Raw genomic sequence first — 16,195 nt, 5'->3', positions numbered from 1 at the left:
CAAATTAAATTGTGAGTGCACATTTAAAAACTATTCTTTAAGAATATGTTTTGCTAGGACAATATTATTAACAGGATTCATGAAAAGTTAATTTTTTAAAAGAAATACAGGTCATGACCATTTAGTAGACTATAAAATCAATTAGATGATATTTATTTTTAATGAGATACATTAGAACATAAAACATCAGAGAGCAGGGCACCTAAGGGTTATTAGTAATTTATTCACATTTTTGTTTCAGATACATGTCTATGAATACGTATTTGTGTGGATGTGAGCATATACAGTGGGCTGCAATATGAAATGTCTGTCTTAGCATATATTGCAGTGAAAACATTTCAAAGTCAGGTTTCTAACCAATCTAATGATATGCTATCAACAGAGCTAAGAGTATGAATTATTTTTAAATTCATTGTGAAGTAAAAAAAAATACATGTAAAATACATTGCTTGGCTTTTATGAACAAATTCCATTGTAACACACTTTTCCCACCATCTTCTCAGATCTTAATTCTCTCTCTTTACATGCAGATTGGGCAAAGGTCAGGACCCAGGAATGAGAAACCACACATCTCTCACCAGTTTCATCCTCCTGGGATTGACAGATGATCCTCAGCTACAGATTCTGATTTTTATATTTCTACTGGTCACCTACATGTTGAGTGTAACTGGAAACCTGAGCATCATCATCCTCACATTAGCAGATTCTCACCTTAAAACTGCGATGTACTTTTTTCTCCAAAATTTTTCCCTTTTAGAAATCTCATTCACTTCTGCCTGCATTCCTAGATTCTTGTACAGCTTATCAACAGGTGATAGGACTATGACCTATAATGCTTGTGTATGCCAACTATTTTTTACAGATGTTTTTGCAGTAACAGAATTTTTTCTCTTGGCCACCATGTCCTTTGATCGATATGTAGCCATCTGCAAACCCCTGCATTACATGACGATTATGAACTACAGGGTCTGCAAAAGGCTCGTCTTCTGCTGTTGGATGACTACATTATTGATCATATTGCCACCACTCAGCTTGGGACTGGACCTGGAATTCTGTGCCTCTAATGCCATTGACCACTTTGCATGTGATGCTAACCCTATGCTGAAGATCTCATGCTCAGATACATGGCTCATAGAGCAGATGGTTCTCATCAACTCTGTGATGATTTTCCTCATGACTCTGGTGTGTGTGGTTCTGTCCTACACGTACATCATCAGAACAATTCTAAGACTCCCCTCTGCCCAGCAGAGGACAAGAGCCTTTTCCACCTGTTCTTCCCACATTATTGTGGTTTCCATCACCTACGGCAGCTGCATCTTTGTTTATATCAAACCTTCAGCAAAAGATGAAATGGCCATTAATAAGGGAGTAACACTACTCACTACTTCCATTTCCCCCATGCTGAACCCATTCATTTACACTCTGAGGAACAAACAAGTGAAACAAGCCTTTAGTGACTTAGTCAAAAGGTTTATATTGCTCTCAAAGAATTAGGGGAACATTGATGTCAGGATCCCTAAGTATATTTTCTTCAGTTTCTATCTAATTTGCTCCTTTCCTGGTCTGTGCATAGCCTTCCATTCAGTACTGTTGCTGGTCAAGTCACTCCTTTCATCACCTTATAAAGAAACCTCTTTGAGATGATAATCTTAATGAATAAAAGTGAGAATTAGGTGTTCCCCGAAATCTAAGCATGACTTCACTTCTAATGTTTCCTTGCAATGCTGAAAGGATTGGGAAATATGTCATAAAATGTTAGTACAATGGTGCACACCATTCTTCCAAATAAAACACAAAACAAAACAAAACAAAAGTCCACCTTACTCAACTAAGAAGAGACATAATATTGAAAAGAATCAATACTTTTCTAAGTGCAAGGAAATATTTCATAAACCGCAGATATATTTTAAAACAGGAATAAGTATACAATTTAGGATTTGAAAGAAACATTTACTAATGAAGAATCTTTAAAATCACAAGATTCACATATTTTATCGACTACATCCAATCCTATATAAAAGTTATTTAAAAATTGCAAAAGGGACATGAATTCAGTGTAAATAAAGAGAGAAATGCACTGGTAATTCCTGTTAAAGATTAATCTTTCCCTGAAGTGACATAAAACAAATTCATATGCTGTACCAATCAAAATGTTAAAGCTTGAATGTAAACAATTTAAGCAAACAGATGCCAGTGAATCCAAGGAAATCAGTACAGGGCTAAAAGAGTGATAAATTCATAACCAGTAAGCCAAATAACTGGGGAATGAAAAAAGGGAAACAGAACATAATGTAAATACCAATATCAATGTGAGAATTTGCTTTTTTTAAATGAAAAAAAAAAGTCATTTCAAGAGTCCAAATTATATACCCACGGGGTAAATAGAACTTTCACCAAGAGTTTCCAGAATTTCCCACCTGACCTTAGGCCATTTTCATACCAGTGCCTGTACAGCACAGCAGAGCCTCTGGTCAATCTGGGTCAAGGTGTGGAGAGACAGTGGCCATTCTCTCCTCACCTCCATTCCTGGTACCTAAGTGGTGTGGAGCACACCAATCCCCAAGGTCCCATCCATGCAGATCCTGATGGAAGGGGTGGTCTGCAGGTTAGAGCTTGGGTCACAGCCAGAAGGGACGGAAGAAGCAAGGACTGGCTAGCAACCTCGAGCAAGCTGTGAGCAATAAAAACCCTTTCTCCCCATCTACCTTTCCTTCCCCATGTTCTCCTTTTGTTTCACCAGATTCACAGAGAACTTGTCCAGGAGAGGGGAAGCCTCCTTACCCCCAGAACTAACGGTATTTCTCTAAAGAAAGATCAGCATTTCATCACTCGTTACATTCCATACTCACTTTCACTTCTATAGTGCAACACATCAAAACTTCCTTTGATTCTTGTTGTCTTACTTCAGGCCACTTCTCATATCACGGCCCAGGTAGGCAGGAATTCCCCCCCATTTTTCACCTTCCACATTCCCAGGGTCCTCCAGTTCAAATGATTTTCCCAAAAGGAATATTTTGCTGACCGTGTCTTATGATTCCACCAATAGTACCACCAGGCCTCGGTTAGTGCAACTCATTCACACTAGTGTCATCACTTACCCCCTGCTTTCATACCTTACCAAACTAAAATTTTAAGTTTACTTGTCGTTATTGTACTCTCAATGGCAAATGCCCAGGAGAATGTCTGCCCCATATGCCAAATTCTAGAATGCTTTGTGCCTGGCACACAGACAAATATTAGTTGCATAGTAGATAATTTTCCAATATGATGATTTGAAACTTCTAATCATGCAAAATAAGAAACAATAGTGAGGAGAAAAAACACAGAGGTAAGATTTGACATTAATCTGTGAACAAAACTTAAAAAAAGGCATGGCTATAATTAACAATCCTGTTAAAATAGTTATTTTTAAATATCTGAAGGAAATAAAATGGAAGCCAAAATTTGTTGAAAATTTATAATATCGTTAACCCTGAAAGTAACCCTATAACTTATATGTATAGTCATAATTTACACTAAAGAAATGTGGAGAAATAAAAGTTTGGAAAAGTGAATTATTGCTAGCAAACAGTAGAATTAGGATTCAAGACTAGTTTATTGATTTTGAAAGGAATTATTTATTTAAGTAAATTTGTCTGATTCTCCAGAGATGGTTTCAACGAACTTCCCAGAAATACCAACCAGTATTAAATTTGAGCAAGATTTATTTCATTAACAAAGTACAAAGAAAAAATTAAAATATAATTCATTTGCATAATACATATTATGAATACTAATAATGATAATAATGATAATAAATAACATTCATTATTATAATTGGATGATATACCATAAAAAATAACATTAAATGTTTAAAAATAAGGTTACCAATATATAGAAATAAAGAGCACATGGAAATGGAAAAACAAGTATAAGCCAGAGAAGAGATGAAAATAAAAAACAGTACTATACCCTGGATATTCAACCTAATTGAGAAAAGCCTGCCTCCAGGCATTTTTCTAATTGCTAATCATCTGTTCTATGCAGAGCCTCCCCCTGTGAGCCCATTAAGAACCTAGAGGGCCCTGTACAGATTTCTCAAAATTTAAGAGTACTTGAGAGGAAGGTTCTCCAAGTTTCAGCCCCCATCTAGGACCAAAAATGTTTAATGGCCTTCTACATTTCAGCCAGAAGAAAGCATCTGGGCAGGTATCCTCACCCTATGGCTATGGTTCATGTAGATTTCTGAGATATTTAGCTTGTCTGATTCTTTGCTTCTGCCATAACCTATGCTATTAACCCATCATATTCAATCCAGGAAATATATATACTTCAGTTAAGATTTTACCTTTGCTTTTTTGTCCTTGTGGGAGTCTCTTAGCCTACTTACACCACTAAATGAAGGGCATAGAGTTAAATTATCAAGTCCTCAGTAATACCAATGGATATAACCGCTATCACATCACTGATTTCTGACTTCTTTAACCGAAGGTGAAAAATCATTTTCTATTCAGACCTGGTTTATCCTCTGGGCTCACAGCTTGGTCACATATGTAGGTGGTATTCATGATATTAGTTTTATAACCCATAACCTGGCTACTAATTGTTATTGTTTAGTCACACACTTTCTCAATCTCAGTTTTGAAAAAATTGAGAAATAGACACAGGATTCAGATGACTCCGAATAGTTGTTTCATTCATGATAAACGTAGATTGAAGAATATGGCTAAGATGAGGGAGGTTCCTAAAACAGGCTTGATTTTCCCACCTAGTTAGAAGTTGCACATTTCTGAAACACTAGGTGTGGACACTGTGCAAGGAAGCTGACTCATTGGCAAATAGAGGTTAGAGGGCAGTGTGCTTGCCTTGCACCTAGCCAGTCATTAGTATTGATTTTATTTGGATAAATTTGGCAGAAAATTATTCAGTAACCTAGGTTTTTAAACTATTAGTGAGTTTTTAACCATTCATAAAAGGAGACAAGATACAATAATTACCAAACATGTACTCTTTGGTTTCTATAACGATCAGCATATTAAAACTACTTTTCTCTATCACCCTGTGATGTTTTATTTCTTGGCTTCTGTGGATAAAATTGCAGTATTTACAGAATCTCTTGCTGGGCCTTAGTGAATGTTCATGTCAATAGGTGTTTCCAAGGGGTGGAGAGAAGTAGTCATTCTCCCTCTCATTAGGTGGTTACTGAGGAGGTGGGGAGTGAGGGCACACCCAGACGGGAGAGGTGTGGTGGGGTTCTCTGCCAGGAGAGGTGCCTTCCGCCTCAGAGATGGCAGAGGAGATGTCATGGAGGGGGGTGGGGTGGGGTCGAGGGCCTAACTGTCACCGAGGCCATCATCTGAGGCACCAGCCCCACCCTCATTAAAGTCTCACCCCGTTGTAATTAAGAAAATAAAAACGCAACAACTAAGCGCTCCTCACGGGGAGGAGCAGCTCTCCCAACCAAAAGGTTGTGGAGCCCTCCATGCAACGCCATTATACCCAGAATGTGCTGGTGGATATGAGCATCTGGTTTCAGCAGATGTTAGAACCTCTGCCTACATGGCTTTTGCTTTTTGGGATATAGAGATCGAAAACATTGTTATGTAGTTCTGAAATGAGTAGACTGGCTTTCCTGATGACTCACCCTTACCACCAGCAGCAGTTCAAAAGTGCCTGTCACACCCCAGGGAACTGGGTGCTTCTGGATTGGATGACAGCAGCCATCAGGGCAACTTGGCCTAATCAGAGTGATTTATCATACTTACCCACTAGCTGGAAAATGTATGCAGAGCTCCAGCAGGTATTATGAGACTTAGGCATGAAAAACATCATCTATAATATGGACCCCCAGTGCTTCAATGAGTTGTTCACCATAAGAATGAGACTTCCGGTGCTCCGTTCATTTCCACCATCTCTTTTTGGGTCCCTAGTGACTATTCTTTCCCCCAACATAGGGCAACCAAAAGTGAGGCTACTCATATGTTAGCAGATCTGGGGAGGTTGAAACAATAAGAGCACAGTAGGAAGTACAGACTATGACTGAAAGGAGAGGTGCAAAGGGCCTCATGAAGGTCTCAAGGACCCAGATGTGGGATGATTTCATGAAGGTGGGGGTAGTGAAAGAATAACTTGATGGGAACCCCAATAAGATCTTGTTAGAACTGTGGCACCAATTAAAGGGAGAGAAGCAGTTCCAGCAGCTGCGATCCAGGATCTGGAAGCCTGATGCAAAACCCCATGTCAAGCTTGTGTCCCTGCAAGACTTCCTGGGGGACAGTACTCAGGCTATGGACAATTGGACATTGCCGTTTGACTGAGCGGAGGTCAAGGCTTCCACCTTGCGGGATGTGGTGGGGACCAGAAGCCATATGTAGAATCAGCGATTCACTGGTCCCCCATGAATGTACAATGTGTCCTGGCTCTCATGGACACAGGAGCTGGATATTCTCTGATTTATAGCAACCCTGAGCATTTTCCTGGGACCCCTGCTGTGATAGATGGATATAGGGATATAGCAATTAAAATGAAGAAAACCCAAATCCCATTGAAGATATGGCATTTACCCCCAAAAGAGTATACTGTGTACATTTCTCCCATCCATGAAAATATTTAAGGGGTTGATATCATACATGGCCTGTGGTAACAAACCACTGCAGGTGAGTTCAGGCTGAGGTATGTGGAGTTTAGGCAGGTCTGAGGGGATGTGCTAAGCACCTACCTATACCTCTGCGGTACCTCAGCGGGTGACAAATACCAAGCAATACAATTGCCTGAGGGACACAGGGAAATTGGAGAAACTCTACAGGAGTTGGAGAAGGTGGGCATCATAAAGCCCACTCATAACCCTTTTAATTCCCCAGTATGGCCAGTGAAAAAGCCTGATGGCTCCTGGAGTTACATAATAATCCAGTATCATTGTCTTGCATGTAGCTGTCCAGTTTTACTAACACCAGTTATTGAAGAAGCTGTCTTTTCCCCATTGTATATTCACATCTCTTTTATTGTATATTAGTAATTTTACTTCTAGGAATATATTTGAAGAAAACAAAATCCCTGATTCAAAAATACATATGCACGCCTATGTTTATCATGTCATTATTTACAATAGCCCAACTATTGGAGCACATAAGTGTCCAACAATAGATGAATGGATAAAGATGTCATACTTATAAACAATGGAATATCATTCAGCTTTAAAAAAAAAGATATCCTGCCATTTTCAATAATAAGGATGGATCTAGAGGATATAATAATGCTCAGTGAAATAAGCCCAGTGGAGAAAGATGAATACCATATGATTCCACTTGTTTGTGGAATATAAAAACAAAACAAAGCATAAGGACTATAATAGCAGGAGACTCAAAGACACTAAGAAGAGACTGGTGGTCACCACGGGGGACTAGTTTGGGCAGGGAGGGTGAGGGGGATAGAGGGGCACAAAAGTTCTCAGTCATAATGTAAACTGGTTACAGGGATAATAGTACAGCATGGAGAATATAGGTGATGATTCTGTAACATCTTCCTATGTTGATAGACAGTAACAACAATAGAGGGAGTGAAGATTTAATAATATGGTAATATTAATATGAACCACTGTGCTGTATGTTTGAATCCAATATAAGATTGTATATCAACTATACTACAATAAAAAATAACTAAACCTGTAATATCTTATTGCAACAGAAGGAAAAAAGATAGTAAAAATGTCATATGAGGAAATAAGAACCAATTTTAATTCTACCTGCTGACATAAAATGGGACAATTTGAGCATTCAAATGTAATAATTACTCTAACAGGTTCAAAAAAATAAAGTACATGAAAAAACTCTATGTGTATATAGCTTTTTAAAGGAAACTGATCATCAGTGGAAGTTCTTAGGACATCAAATTTCTACCCCAGAACATGGATAAAGGAGGGAATGTTAAAGCTCTATATCCTCTCTTGGAATCAAATAGTTTATCACAAAAGCCAATATTCTGGATTCACAGAAATACAAATGAAAAAATGCTTTCAACCAATTAACAGAAGAATGAACCTCGACAATGCATTAGTATGTGCTAAACACCATTTGTGAAATATTCATAATAGAGATGTGAGGCTGCCAAGACCTGAACACACTGATCAATCTAAGCATTGTTAAAATGCATGTCAAATGGACATTAAGGCTCATGATGTGGTGCTATGGAAAACATACAGCCTCACCTATCTACCTTCTTGCTAAAAATACTAATATAAATCTAACTGATAATTTAATCTAACATGTGAGAAGAAATGGGGTGATAGGGAAACAAGTTAAGTGATACCATAAGGAAACAGTCAGTTTAATAACCAAGGATATCATATAACACAAATGACCTAATTTCTCCCTGAATTAAAGAATGAAAAAAAAAAAAAAGAAAGGCCCAGAAGGAAATTTCCAAATGTTGTAACATAACAACTAAATGTGATGTGTTAGATGTTGATCCAAATACTTTACTTGTAACAGAAACAAAAATAAAAAACAAAATGTCTTTATGTAAGCCAGGGAAATATGAACACACACTGAATATAAAAATCTATTATGATTTATTGATAATATTGTGTGGGTAAAATTGCAATATTTCCAGAATCTCTCACCTGGCCTTAGTTCTTCTCCATATCAATAGGTGGTTCCAAGGGGTAAAGAGAAATTGTCCATCTCCATATCAATATGAAATACAAGGGCAAGTGAGGGTATGCAGAGGCCAGAGTGGTTGGCTGGGGTCCCTTTTTGGAGCTGGGTCACAGGAGACACAGGCAAGCAGAAGTGGACAACTGCTTGTAAGCAATAAGCAGCTTTCTCCCACTTTATTTCTCCCTTGGACTGATTTCAGTTTCAGGTAGTTTGCCCTGGGATAGGAAAACATTTCCCCCCCATAGTTTCATCTGATTGTAGTTCACAGGACCTCAGAACCTGAAATCTGTCTTCATGGGTGCAATTCTTAGGTGGGCTGCCCCTAGAGATGGTGGAAAGATACCTGGAAGCCCCTCTGTGGATGGTGGGGAGGCCCTAGTGGCTGCAGTGGTGGAGGGTACAGCTTCACGGAAGGGCCCCCTATCTATGGGGCTTCCAACTGGGGAGCCCCTAGTGGGGAATTGGTCTATGGTAAAACACCTGCCAGAAGGGTGGAACCTTCCCCAGTTGGGTACTGGTGGAGACACTGGAAGCTCTGGAATTAGTCCTCATGAGATAGAAGACTGTTCAGAGGCCCTGAGGGGTCGTGTAGCAGCCAGGATGGTGGGATGTCTGTTTCTCTAGATAGTGGAAAGGGATTTCAAGGAGAAAGACACACTTCGGTGATGCTTGAAGGAACTGTGTGATGATCTATAGGATGCCCATTAGAAAGAGAGACAGTTACTGAGAAGGCAGCTTGTGCTCCTGGAAGATACGTTAGCAGCGAGGGAGGAGGCAGCAGGAGCAGCTGTGCTGAGGAAGGCCATGGGGGAGGGGGAGGAAAGAGCAGTGACGACAGCCCCCGAGACGGTAGAGGAGATGCTGGGGGAGGGGGAGGGGCTGGGGCTGAGAGTCCGTCTGTTGCCAAGGCCACCACCAAGGAACTAGCCCCTCTCATATTAAAAACCTGCCCCATTGTAATTAGGGAAGTAAAAAGGCAACAACCAAGGGCTCCTCAGAGGGGGGAGCTGCCCCTCCCCAGGCTGTGGAGCACTCCGTTCTCCTCCCCTATACCCTGATGAGCTGGGGGACATGAGCATCAGGTTTCAGCAGAAGACACTGGAACCTCTGCGTGCATGGCTTTTGCATCTCTGGGATACGGGGGTGGAAAACATTGTTATGTCATGTTCTGAAATGGGTAGTCGGGCCCGCCTGATGACTCACCCTTTCCTCTGGCAGTGGCTCGGGGAATCAGGTGCTTCTGGATTGTCTGAGAGCAGCCATGAGGGCAGTCTGTCCAATCAGGGCAATTTACCATATTTACCCACTAGCTGGAAAACCTATGCAGAGCTCCAGCAGGTGTTATGTGACTTGGGAATGAAAAATATCTTCTATAATATGGACCCCACAGCCCCGATGAGGAGTTGTGCAACACAGAATGAGAAATCTGGTGCTGCATACAGTTCCCCCATCTCTCTTTGGGGCCCTAGTGACTATTCTCGCCCCCCACATAGGGCAACCCAAAGTGAGGCTACCCCTACTTTAGAAGAAATGGGGAGGTAAGAGCCCAGAAGCAAGTATAGGCTACAACTGAAAGGAGAGGTGTAATAGGCCTCATGAAGGCCTCAAGGACCCAGATATGAGTTCATTTGATAAAAGCTGGGGTAGTGAAAGAAAAACGTAATGCGCAACCCAATAGAATATTGTTATAACTGTGGCACCAATTAAAGCCAGAGCAGCAGTTCCAGCTGCTGAGGTACAGGACATGGAAACCCGAGTCAAGGCCTCATGCCCAGCCTGTGGCCCTGAAAAACTTCCTGGGGGACAGTGCTAAGGATTTCCTGGGTCATCACCCCCACAAGAGGACAATTGGGCATTACATTTAGACTGAGGGATGGGGTCAAGATTCCCATTTTGGGAGATGTGGTGGCAACCAGAGACCATATGTCAAATAAGCAATTCATTGGTCCCCTGTGAATGTACAACGTGTCCTGGAGCTAGTGGACACAGAAACTGAGTGTTCTCTGATTTATGGCAACCTTGAGCATTTTCCCAGGACCCCTACTGTGACAGATAGCAATGGGGATAAGGCATTTAGAGGGAAGAAAGCCCAAATTACATTGGGGATAGGGTGTTTACCCCCAAAGGAGTATACTGTGTACATTTCTCCCATCCCTGAATATATTTTGGGGGTAGATATCCGGCAGGGCTTGTGATTACAGACCACTGAAGGTGAGTTTAGACTGAAGGTATGTGTGGTAAAGGCAGTTCTGAGGAGACATGCTAAGCACCCACCTGTAGCTCTGCCTGTACCTTGGTGGGTGACAAATAGTAAGCAGTACATATTGCCTGGGAAATTGGAAAAACTTTATAGGAGTTGGAGAAGGTGGGCATCATAAAGCCCATTCATAGTCCTTTTAATTCTCCAGTGTGACCAGTGAAAAAGATGGATGGCTCCTGGCAAATGACTGTGAACTACAGAGAATTGCATAAAGTCACACTCCCTTTGCATGCTGCTGTCCCCTCTTAGAAACCACTCTATGGCTTGTACCCTCATGGTGTACACCTTACTAATGCTTTCTTCTCTACTGACATAGCACAGGAAAGTCAGAAACACTTTGCCTTCACAGAGGAAGGTCAGCAGTGGACATTCACTGTCCTTCCACAGGTATACTTCCACAGTCCCACCGGCTGTCACAGACTTGTAGCCCAGGACTTGGCCACATGGAAGAAAATGCAAACACTGTGGTTCGTATCACTACATTGATGATATTATGCCCTCATCTGATTCTCTTTCAGATTTAGAAGGTCCTAGATTGATGCAACATCTACAGAAGAAAGGATGGGCTGTGAACAGCACCAAGGTTCAGGTACCGTGACAAATGGATGGTTAGCACCAGCTCCATTGGGGGCCACAGTTGTGGCAAGACCTATGGGTGTCCAGTCAGACTAAGACAGTTACTGTATATCATGTGACTGGCCATTTGCCTTTGGCATTCCCAGGGACTGATGAAGAAGACACATTGGCCCAGGTGCATTGGCTAGAAGGAAACCCTGCTTCTGATGTAGCCCAATGGTTACATCAGCATTTCTTGTATGTGGGGTAGAAGGCAATGTGGGCTATAGCCCATTGGTGGGGCTTGCCACTGACCTTTGAAGAAGTCAGCAGATCCCAGAAGGAGTTTCTTGTGTGCTCTAAGAGAGACTTACACCATGTCCCCCTCAGCATGGGACAATAGCATAGCGGTTAATATACCTTGTCAGGTGACAGATAAACTATATTGGGCCTCTGCCCATATCAGAAGGATATTGGTATGCCATGACTTGCATGGATATAGCTACTGGACTTTTGGTTGCTTTTCCTGCACATTGTGCAGATCAGCAAATGACCAAAAGGAGCCTAGAGCATCTCTTTGCAGCCTATGGCCAGCCACAGGTGATAGAGAACAATCAAGGCACCACTTTACTGGACGTGTATTACAAGAATGGGCGCAGGAATTAGGAATAAAGTGGAAGTTTCACATACCATGTAACCCTACTAGGGCAGGCATGATAGAGAGAAACAATGGTCTGTTGAAATTTGGCCTGAAGTCAGACACCAGTAGTCTACAGGGCTGGTCAGTTTGCTTATGGACAGTGTTACGGTGTTTGAATTAGAGGTCCCCAAAAGGAGCCTTGAGCCCTGTGGACATGCTAACACACATTGCTCTCTCTCCTACACAAGTGTATGTGCAAACCAAAGTGGAGTTATTGAAGCCAGGATATGGCCAGCAGAGCAACATCCTGCTGCCAGCCCCAACTGCGTCAAACCCCAGAAACTGCTGAGTGAATGTGGCTTTGGACATTTCGACACATGGACCAGTGATGTCTGGTCCTCCTGGCACCTTGGGGAAATGGCCTGGAAGCTGGCCTCCTTTGTTGTCCTTTGTAACATCAGAGTTACCCGAAAATCTCGGTAGTGTACCCAAAACATCTGAGAGGTAAGAGCATCTTTATGGCCAGTGCATGTACCTCCCATAGCCCTATATATTGACCCACCTGTAACTTCCACAAGGAGGGGGTTGAAAGTCTGGTATAATAAACCAGGATGAGACCCCATTCCTGCCACTGTCCTATCACAGCACCACTCTCTTGCATGCATTCTGCCTGATGGACAAGATTTGCTTATGCTGATATCACTAAAAGATGAATCTTTTCATCCTTAAGGTTATTTTCTTCTACAGGCCCTGTGGCCTCGACCCGCCCCCAGCTGCAGCTGCTGCATGATGACTGCTCTGACCTCCCTACCTGTTTAACTACTGCCTGCCTGTGGAATGGGTGAGCTATGGACTTAGTCTGCGCAGGACTTTGAAACTAGTTGAATCCTCCTGCTTGTGGGTATTCTTGATTTTACTATTATTGCTATTGTATGTTATTAGTCTGGTTACAATGCTCCAGTTTTCTCACACATAGGCCATTGGGGAAGATGGGGAAAGATCAGATTGTGATATGAGATTTCTGGAGGGTGAGCTGTGGGTAAAATTGCAATATTTCCAGAATCTCTCACCTGGCCTTAATGAATCTCCACATCAATAGGTATTTCCAAGGGGTGGAGAGAAGTAGTACAACCTATAGCAATACATGATTACATCAGGGAGCAGGGCCTACCTGGAATGGACACGTTTGGTGGGGTCCCTTTTTCTGTAGCCTGGGCAAGCAGAAGTGGATGATTGCTTGTAGGCAATTAACAGGTTTCTCCCACTTTATTTCTCCTTTTGACTGATTTAAGTTTCAACAGTATTTTGCCCCCGGCTAGGAAAATATTCCCTTGGAGTTCCAATCAATATTATAAATTTTCAACAAATTCTGGCATACATTTTATTTTATTTCATCCACATATTTAGAAATGAATATTCTAACAGAATTTTTACTTATATCCATGCCTTTCTTTATCTTTTGTTCATAGATTAATGTCAAATATAACTTCTTTGGTTTTTGTTCTCACATATTTTTCATTTTGCATCATAAGAAGTTTCAAATCCTCATATTGGAAAATTATCTATTATTCAACTAATATTTGTTTGGGTGCCAGACATAAAGGATTCTAGAATTTGGCATATGAAGCAGACATTTTCCAGGGCATTTGCCATTGAGAGTAGAATAAAGACAAGTAAACATGAAATTGTGGTAGGGCAAGGAATGAAAGCAGCGGGTAAGTGGTGACACTAGCGTGAATGAGTCAGACTAACCCAGGCCTGGTCGTTCTGTTGGTGGAATCATAGGACTAGGTCAGCAAAAAATTCCTCGTGGGAATGTCATTTAAATTGGAGAGCCCTGGGAGTTTGAAAGCTAAAAAATGGGGGGAAAATTCCTGCCTAGCTGGGCCATTATATGATAAGTAGATTGCAGTAAGAAAACAAGTATCAAAGGAAGTTTTAATGTGTTCTACTATGTAAGCTAAAGTTGGTAGAGAATATAATGAGTAATGAAATGCTGATCTTTCTTCAGGGAATTATTGTTAGGTGCTGTGGTTCTGGGGGTAAGGGGTTCCCCTCTCCTGGGCAAGTTGCTATGAATCAAATGAAACCAAAAGAGGACATGAGGAATGGCAGGTCTGGGAAAGAGGTTTTATTGCTCACAGCTTGCTTGAGTTTGCTAGCCAGCCTTCACTCTGTCTGTCCTTTCTGGCTGTGGCTCATGCTCTATCCCACATGGTCCCTTCTATCGGGATCTCCATGGACGGGTCATTGGCGACTGGTGTCTCCACACCAACTAGTTATCAGGAATGGAGGGGAGGAGAGAACGGCCATTGTCTCTCCACCCCTTGACCCAGATTGACCAGAGGCTCTGCCGTTGTACACACATGCTGGTATGAAAATGGCCTAAGGCCAGGTGGGAAATTCTGGAAACTCTGGCTGAAAACTTCCATCTACCCCATGGATGCATAATTTGGATGCTTGAAATGATATTTTTTTTTCATTTAAAAAGAGCAAATCTTCACAGTGATATTGGTATTTTAATTATGTTCTATTTCTCTTTTCTTCATTTCCAGTATACATGGCTTACTGGTCATGAATTTATCACTCTTTAAGCCTGATATTAGTTTACTCAGACTCACTGCCATCTGTTTGCTTAAATTCTCTACATTCAAGATTTCACATTTTAGTTGGTACATCAATATCAGTTTCTTTTATGTAACTTCAGGGAATGATTTATCTTTAACAGAAAATACCAATGCATTTCTTTCTTCATATTAATGAATTTATCTCCCTTCCATAAATTTTAAATATCTTACATATTGGATTTGATCCAGTCTATAAAATATGTGAATCTTGTGATTTTAAACATTCTTCAGTAGTAACTGCTTCTTTCAAGTCCTAAATTGTATACCTATTCTTTATATTAAAATACAACTTGGGTGTATAAAATATTTCCTAGTTAGAGTCAGAAATTATTGATTCTTTTCAATAGCATGTTTCTTCTTATTTGAATAAGGTTTTTTTGATTTGTTTTGTATTTTGTTTGTGTGTTTAATATGGAGGAATGATGTGCGCCATGGCAGTAATATTGTATGACAAATTTCCCACTCCTTTCAGATTGCTAAGGAAACATTAAGAGTGAAGTTCTGCTTAGATTTCCTCAAACACCTATTCTGACTTTTATTCATTAAGATTATCATCTCAAAGAGGTTTCTTTATAAGGTGATGAAAGGGGTGACTTGACCAGCATCAGTACTGAATGGAAGGCCAAATCCAGATCAGGAAAGAAGAAAATTAGACAGAAGCTGAAGGAAATATGCTTAGGGATCTGGACATCAATGTTCCCCTAATTCCTTGAGAATAATATAAATATTTTGATTAAGTCATGAAAGGCTTGTTTCACTTGTTTGTTCCTCAGAGTATAAATAAATGGGTTTAACATGGGGGAAATGGAAGTAGTGAGTATTGACACTCCTTTCTTAATGGCCATTTCAGCTTTTGCTGAAGGTTTGATATAAACAAAGATGCAGCTTCCATAGGTGATGGAAACCATGATTATGTGGAAAGAACAGGTGAAAAAGGCTTTTTCCTCTGCTGGGCAGAGGGGAGTCTTAGAATTGTTCTGATGATATACATGTAGGACAGAACCACACACAGCAGAGTCATGAGGAAAGTCATCACAGCACAGACAATAACCATCTGCTCTATGAGCCATGTATCTGAGCATGAGATCTTCAGCATAGGGTTAGCATCACAGAGAAAGTGGTCAATGGCATTAGAGGCACAGAATTCCAGGTCCAGTCCCAAGCTGAGTGGTGGCAATACAATCAACAAAGAAGTCATCCAACAGCAGAAGATGAGCCTTTTGCAGACCCTGTAGCTCATAAAAGTCATGTAATGCAGGGGTTTGCAGATGGCTACATATTGATCAAAGCACATGGTTGCTAGGAGAAAAAATTCTGCTACTGCAAAACCATCTATAAAAAATAGCTGGCACAACATGGAACATTTTCAAGAAAAGATCATGTACTAGGCCACAAAAAGAGCCTCAGTAAATTCAGAAAGATTGAATGAGTCCCAACCAGTTTCTCAGATCACAAAGGTATGAAACTAGAAATAAATTAT

General features: G+C 40.9%; 1 protein-coding gene and 1 pseudogene across 1 annotated transcript; one reads left to right on the top strand and one right to left on the bottom strand.

Moving 5' to 3' along the window:
* Positions 1-555: 555 nt before the first annotated feature.
* LOC108385197 (olfactory receptor 6C2-like) lies at positions 556-1,494 on the top strand. Its single transcript, XM_036992539.2, has one exon. The coding sequence runs from the start codon at positions 556-558 to the stop codon at positions 1,492-1,494; it is 939 nt and encodes a 312-aa protein (XP_036848434.2).
* A 13,922-nt stretch (positions 1,495-15,416) lies between these two features.
* On the bottom strand, positions 15,417-16,072 carry LOC108407945 (olfactory receptor 6C2-like; annotated as a pseudogene).
* Positions 16,073-16,195: the final 123 nt, after the last annotated feature.

Source organism: Manis javanica, chromosome 10, assembly GCF_040802235.1.
Source record: "Manis javanica isolate MJ-LG chromosome 10, MJ_LKY, whole genome shotgun sequence".
NCBI lineage: Eukaryota > Metazoa > Chordata > Mammalia > Pholidota > Manidae > Manis > Manis javanica.
Note: the sequence above shows the minus strand (reverse complement) of the source record. Positions and strands in the feature narration are given on the sequence as shown.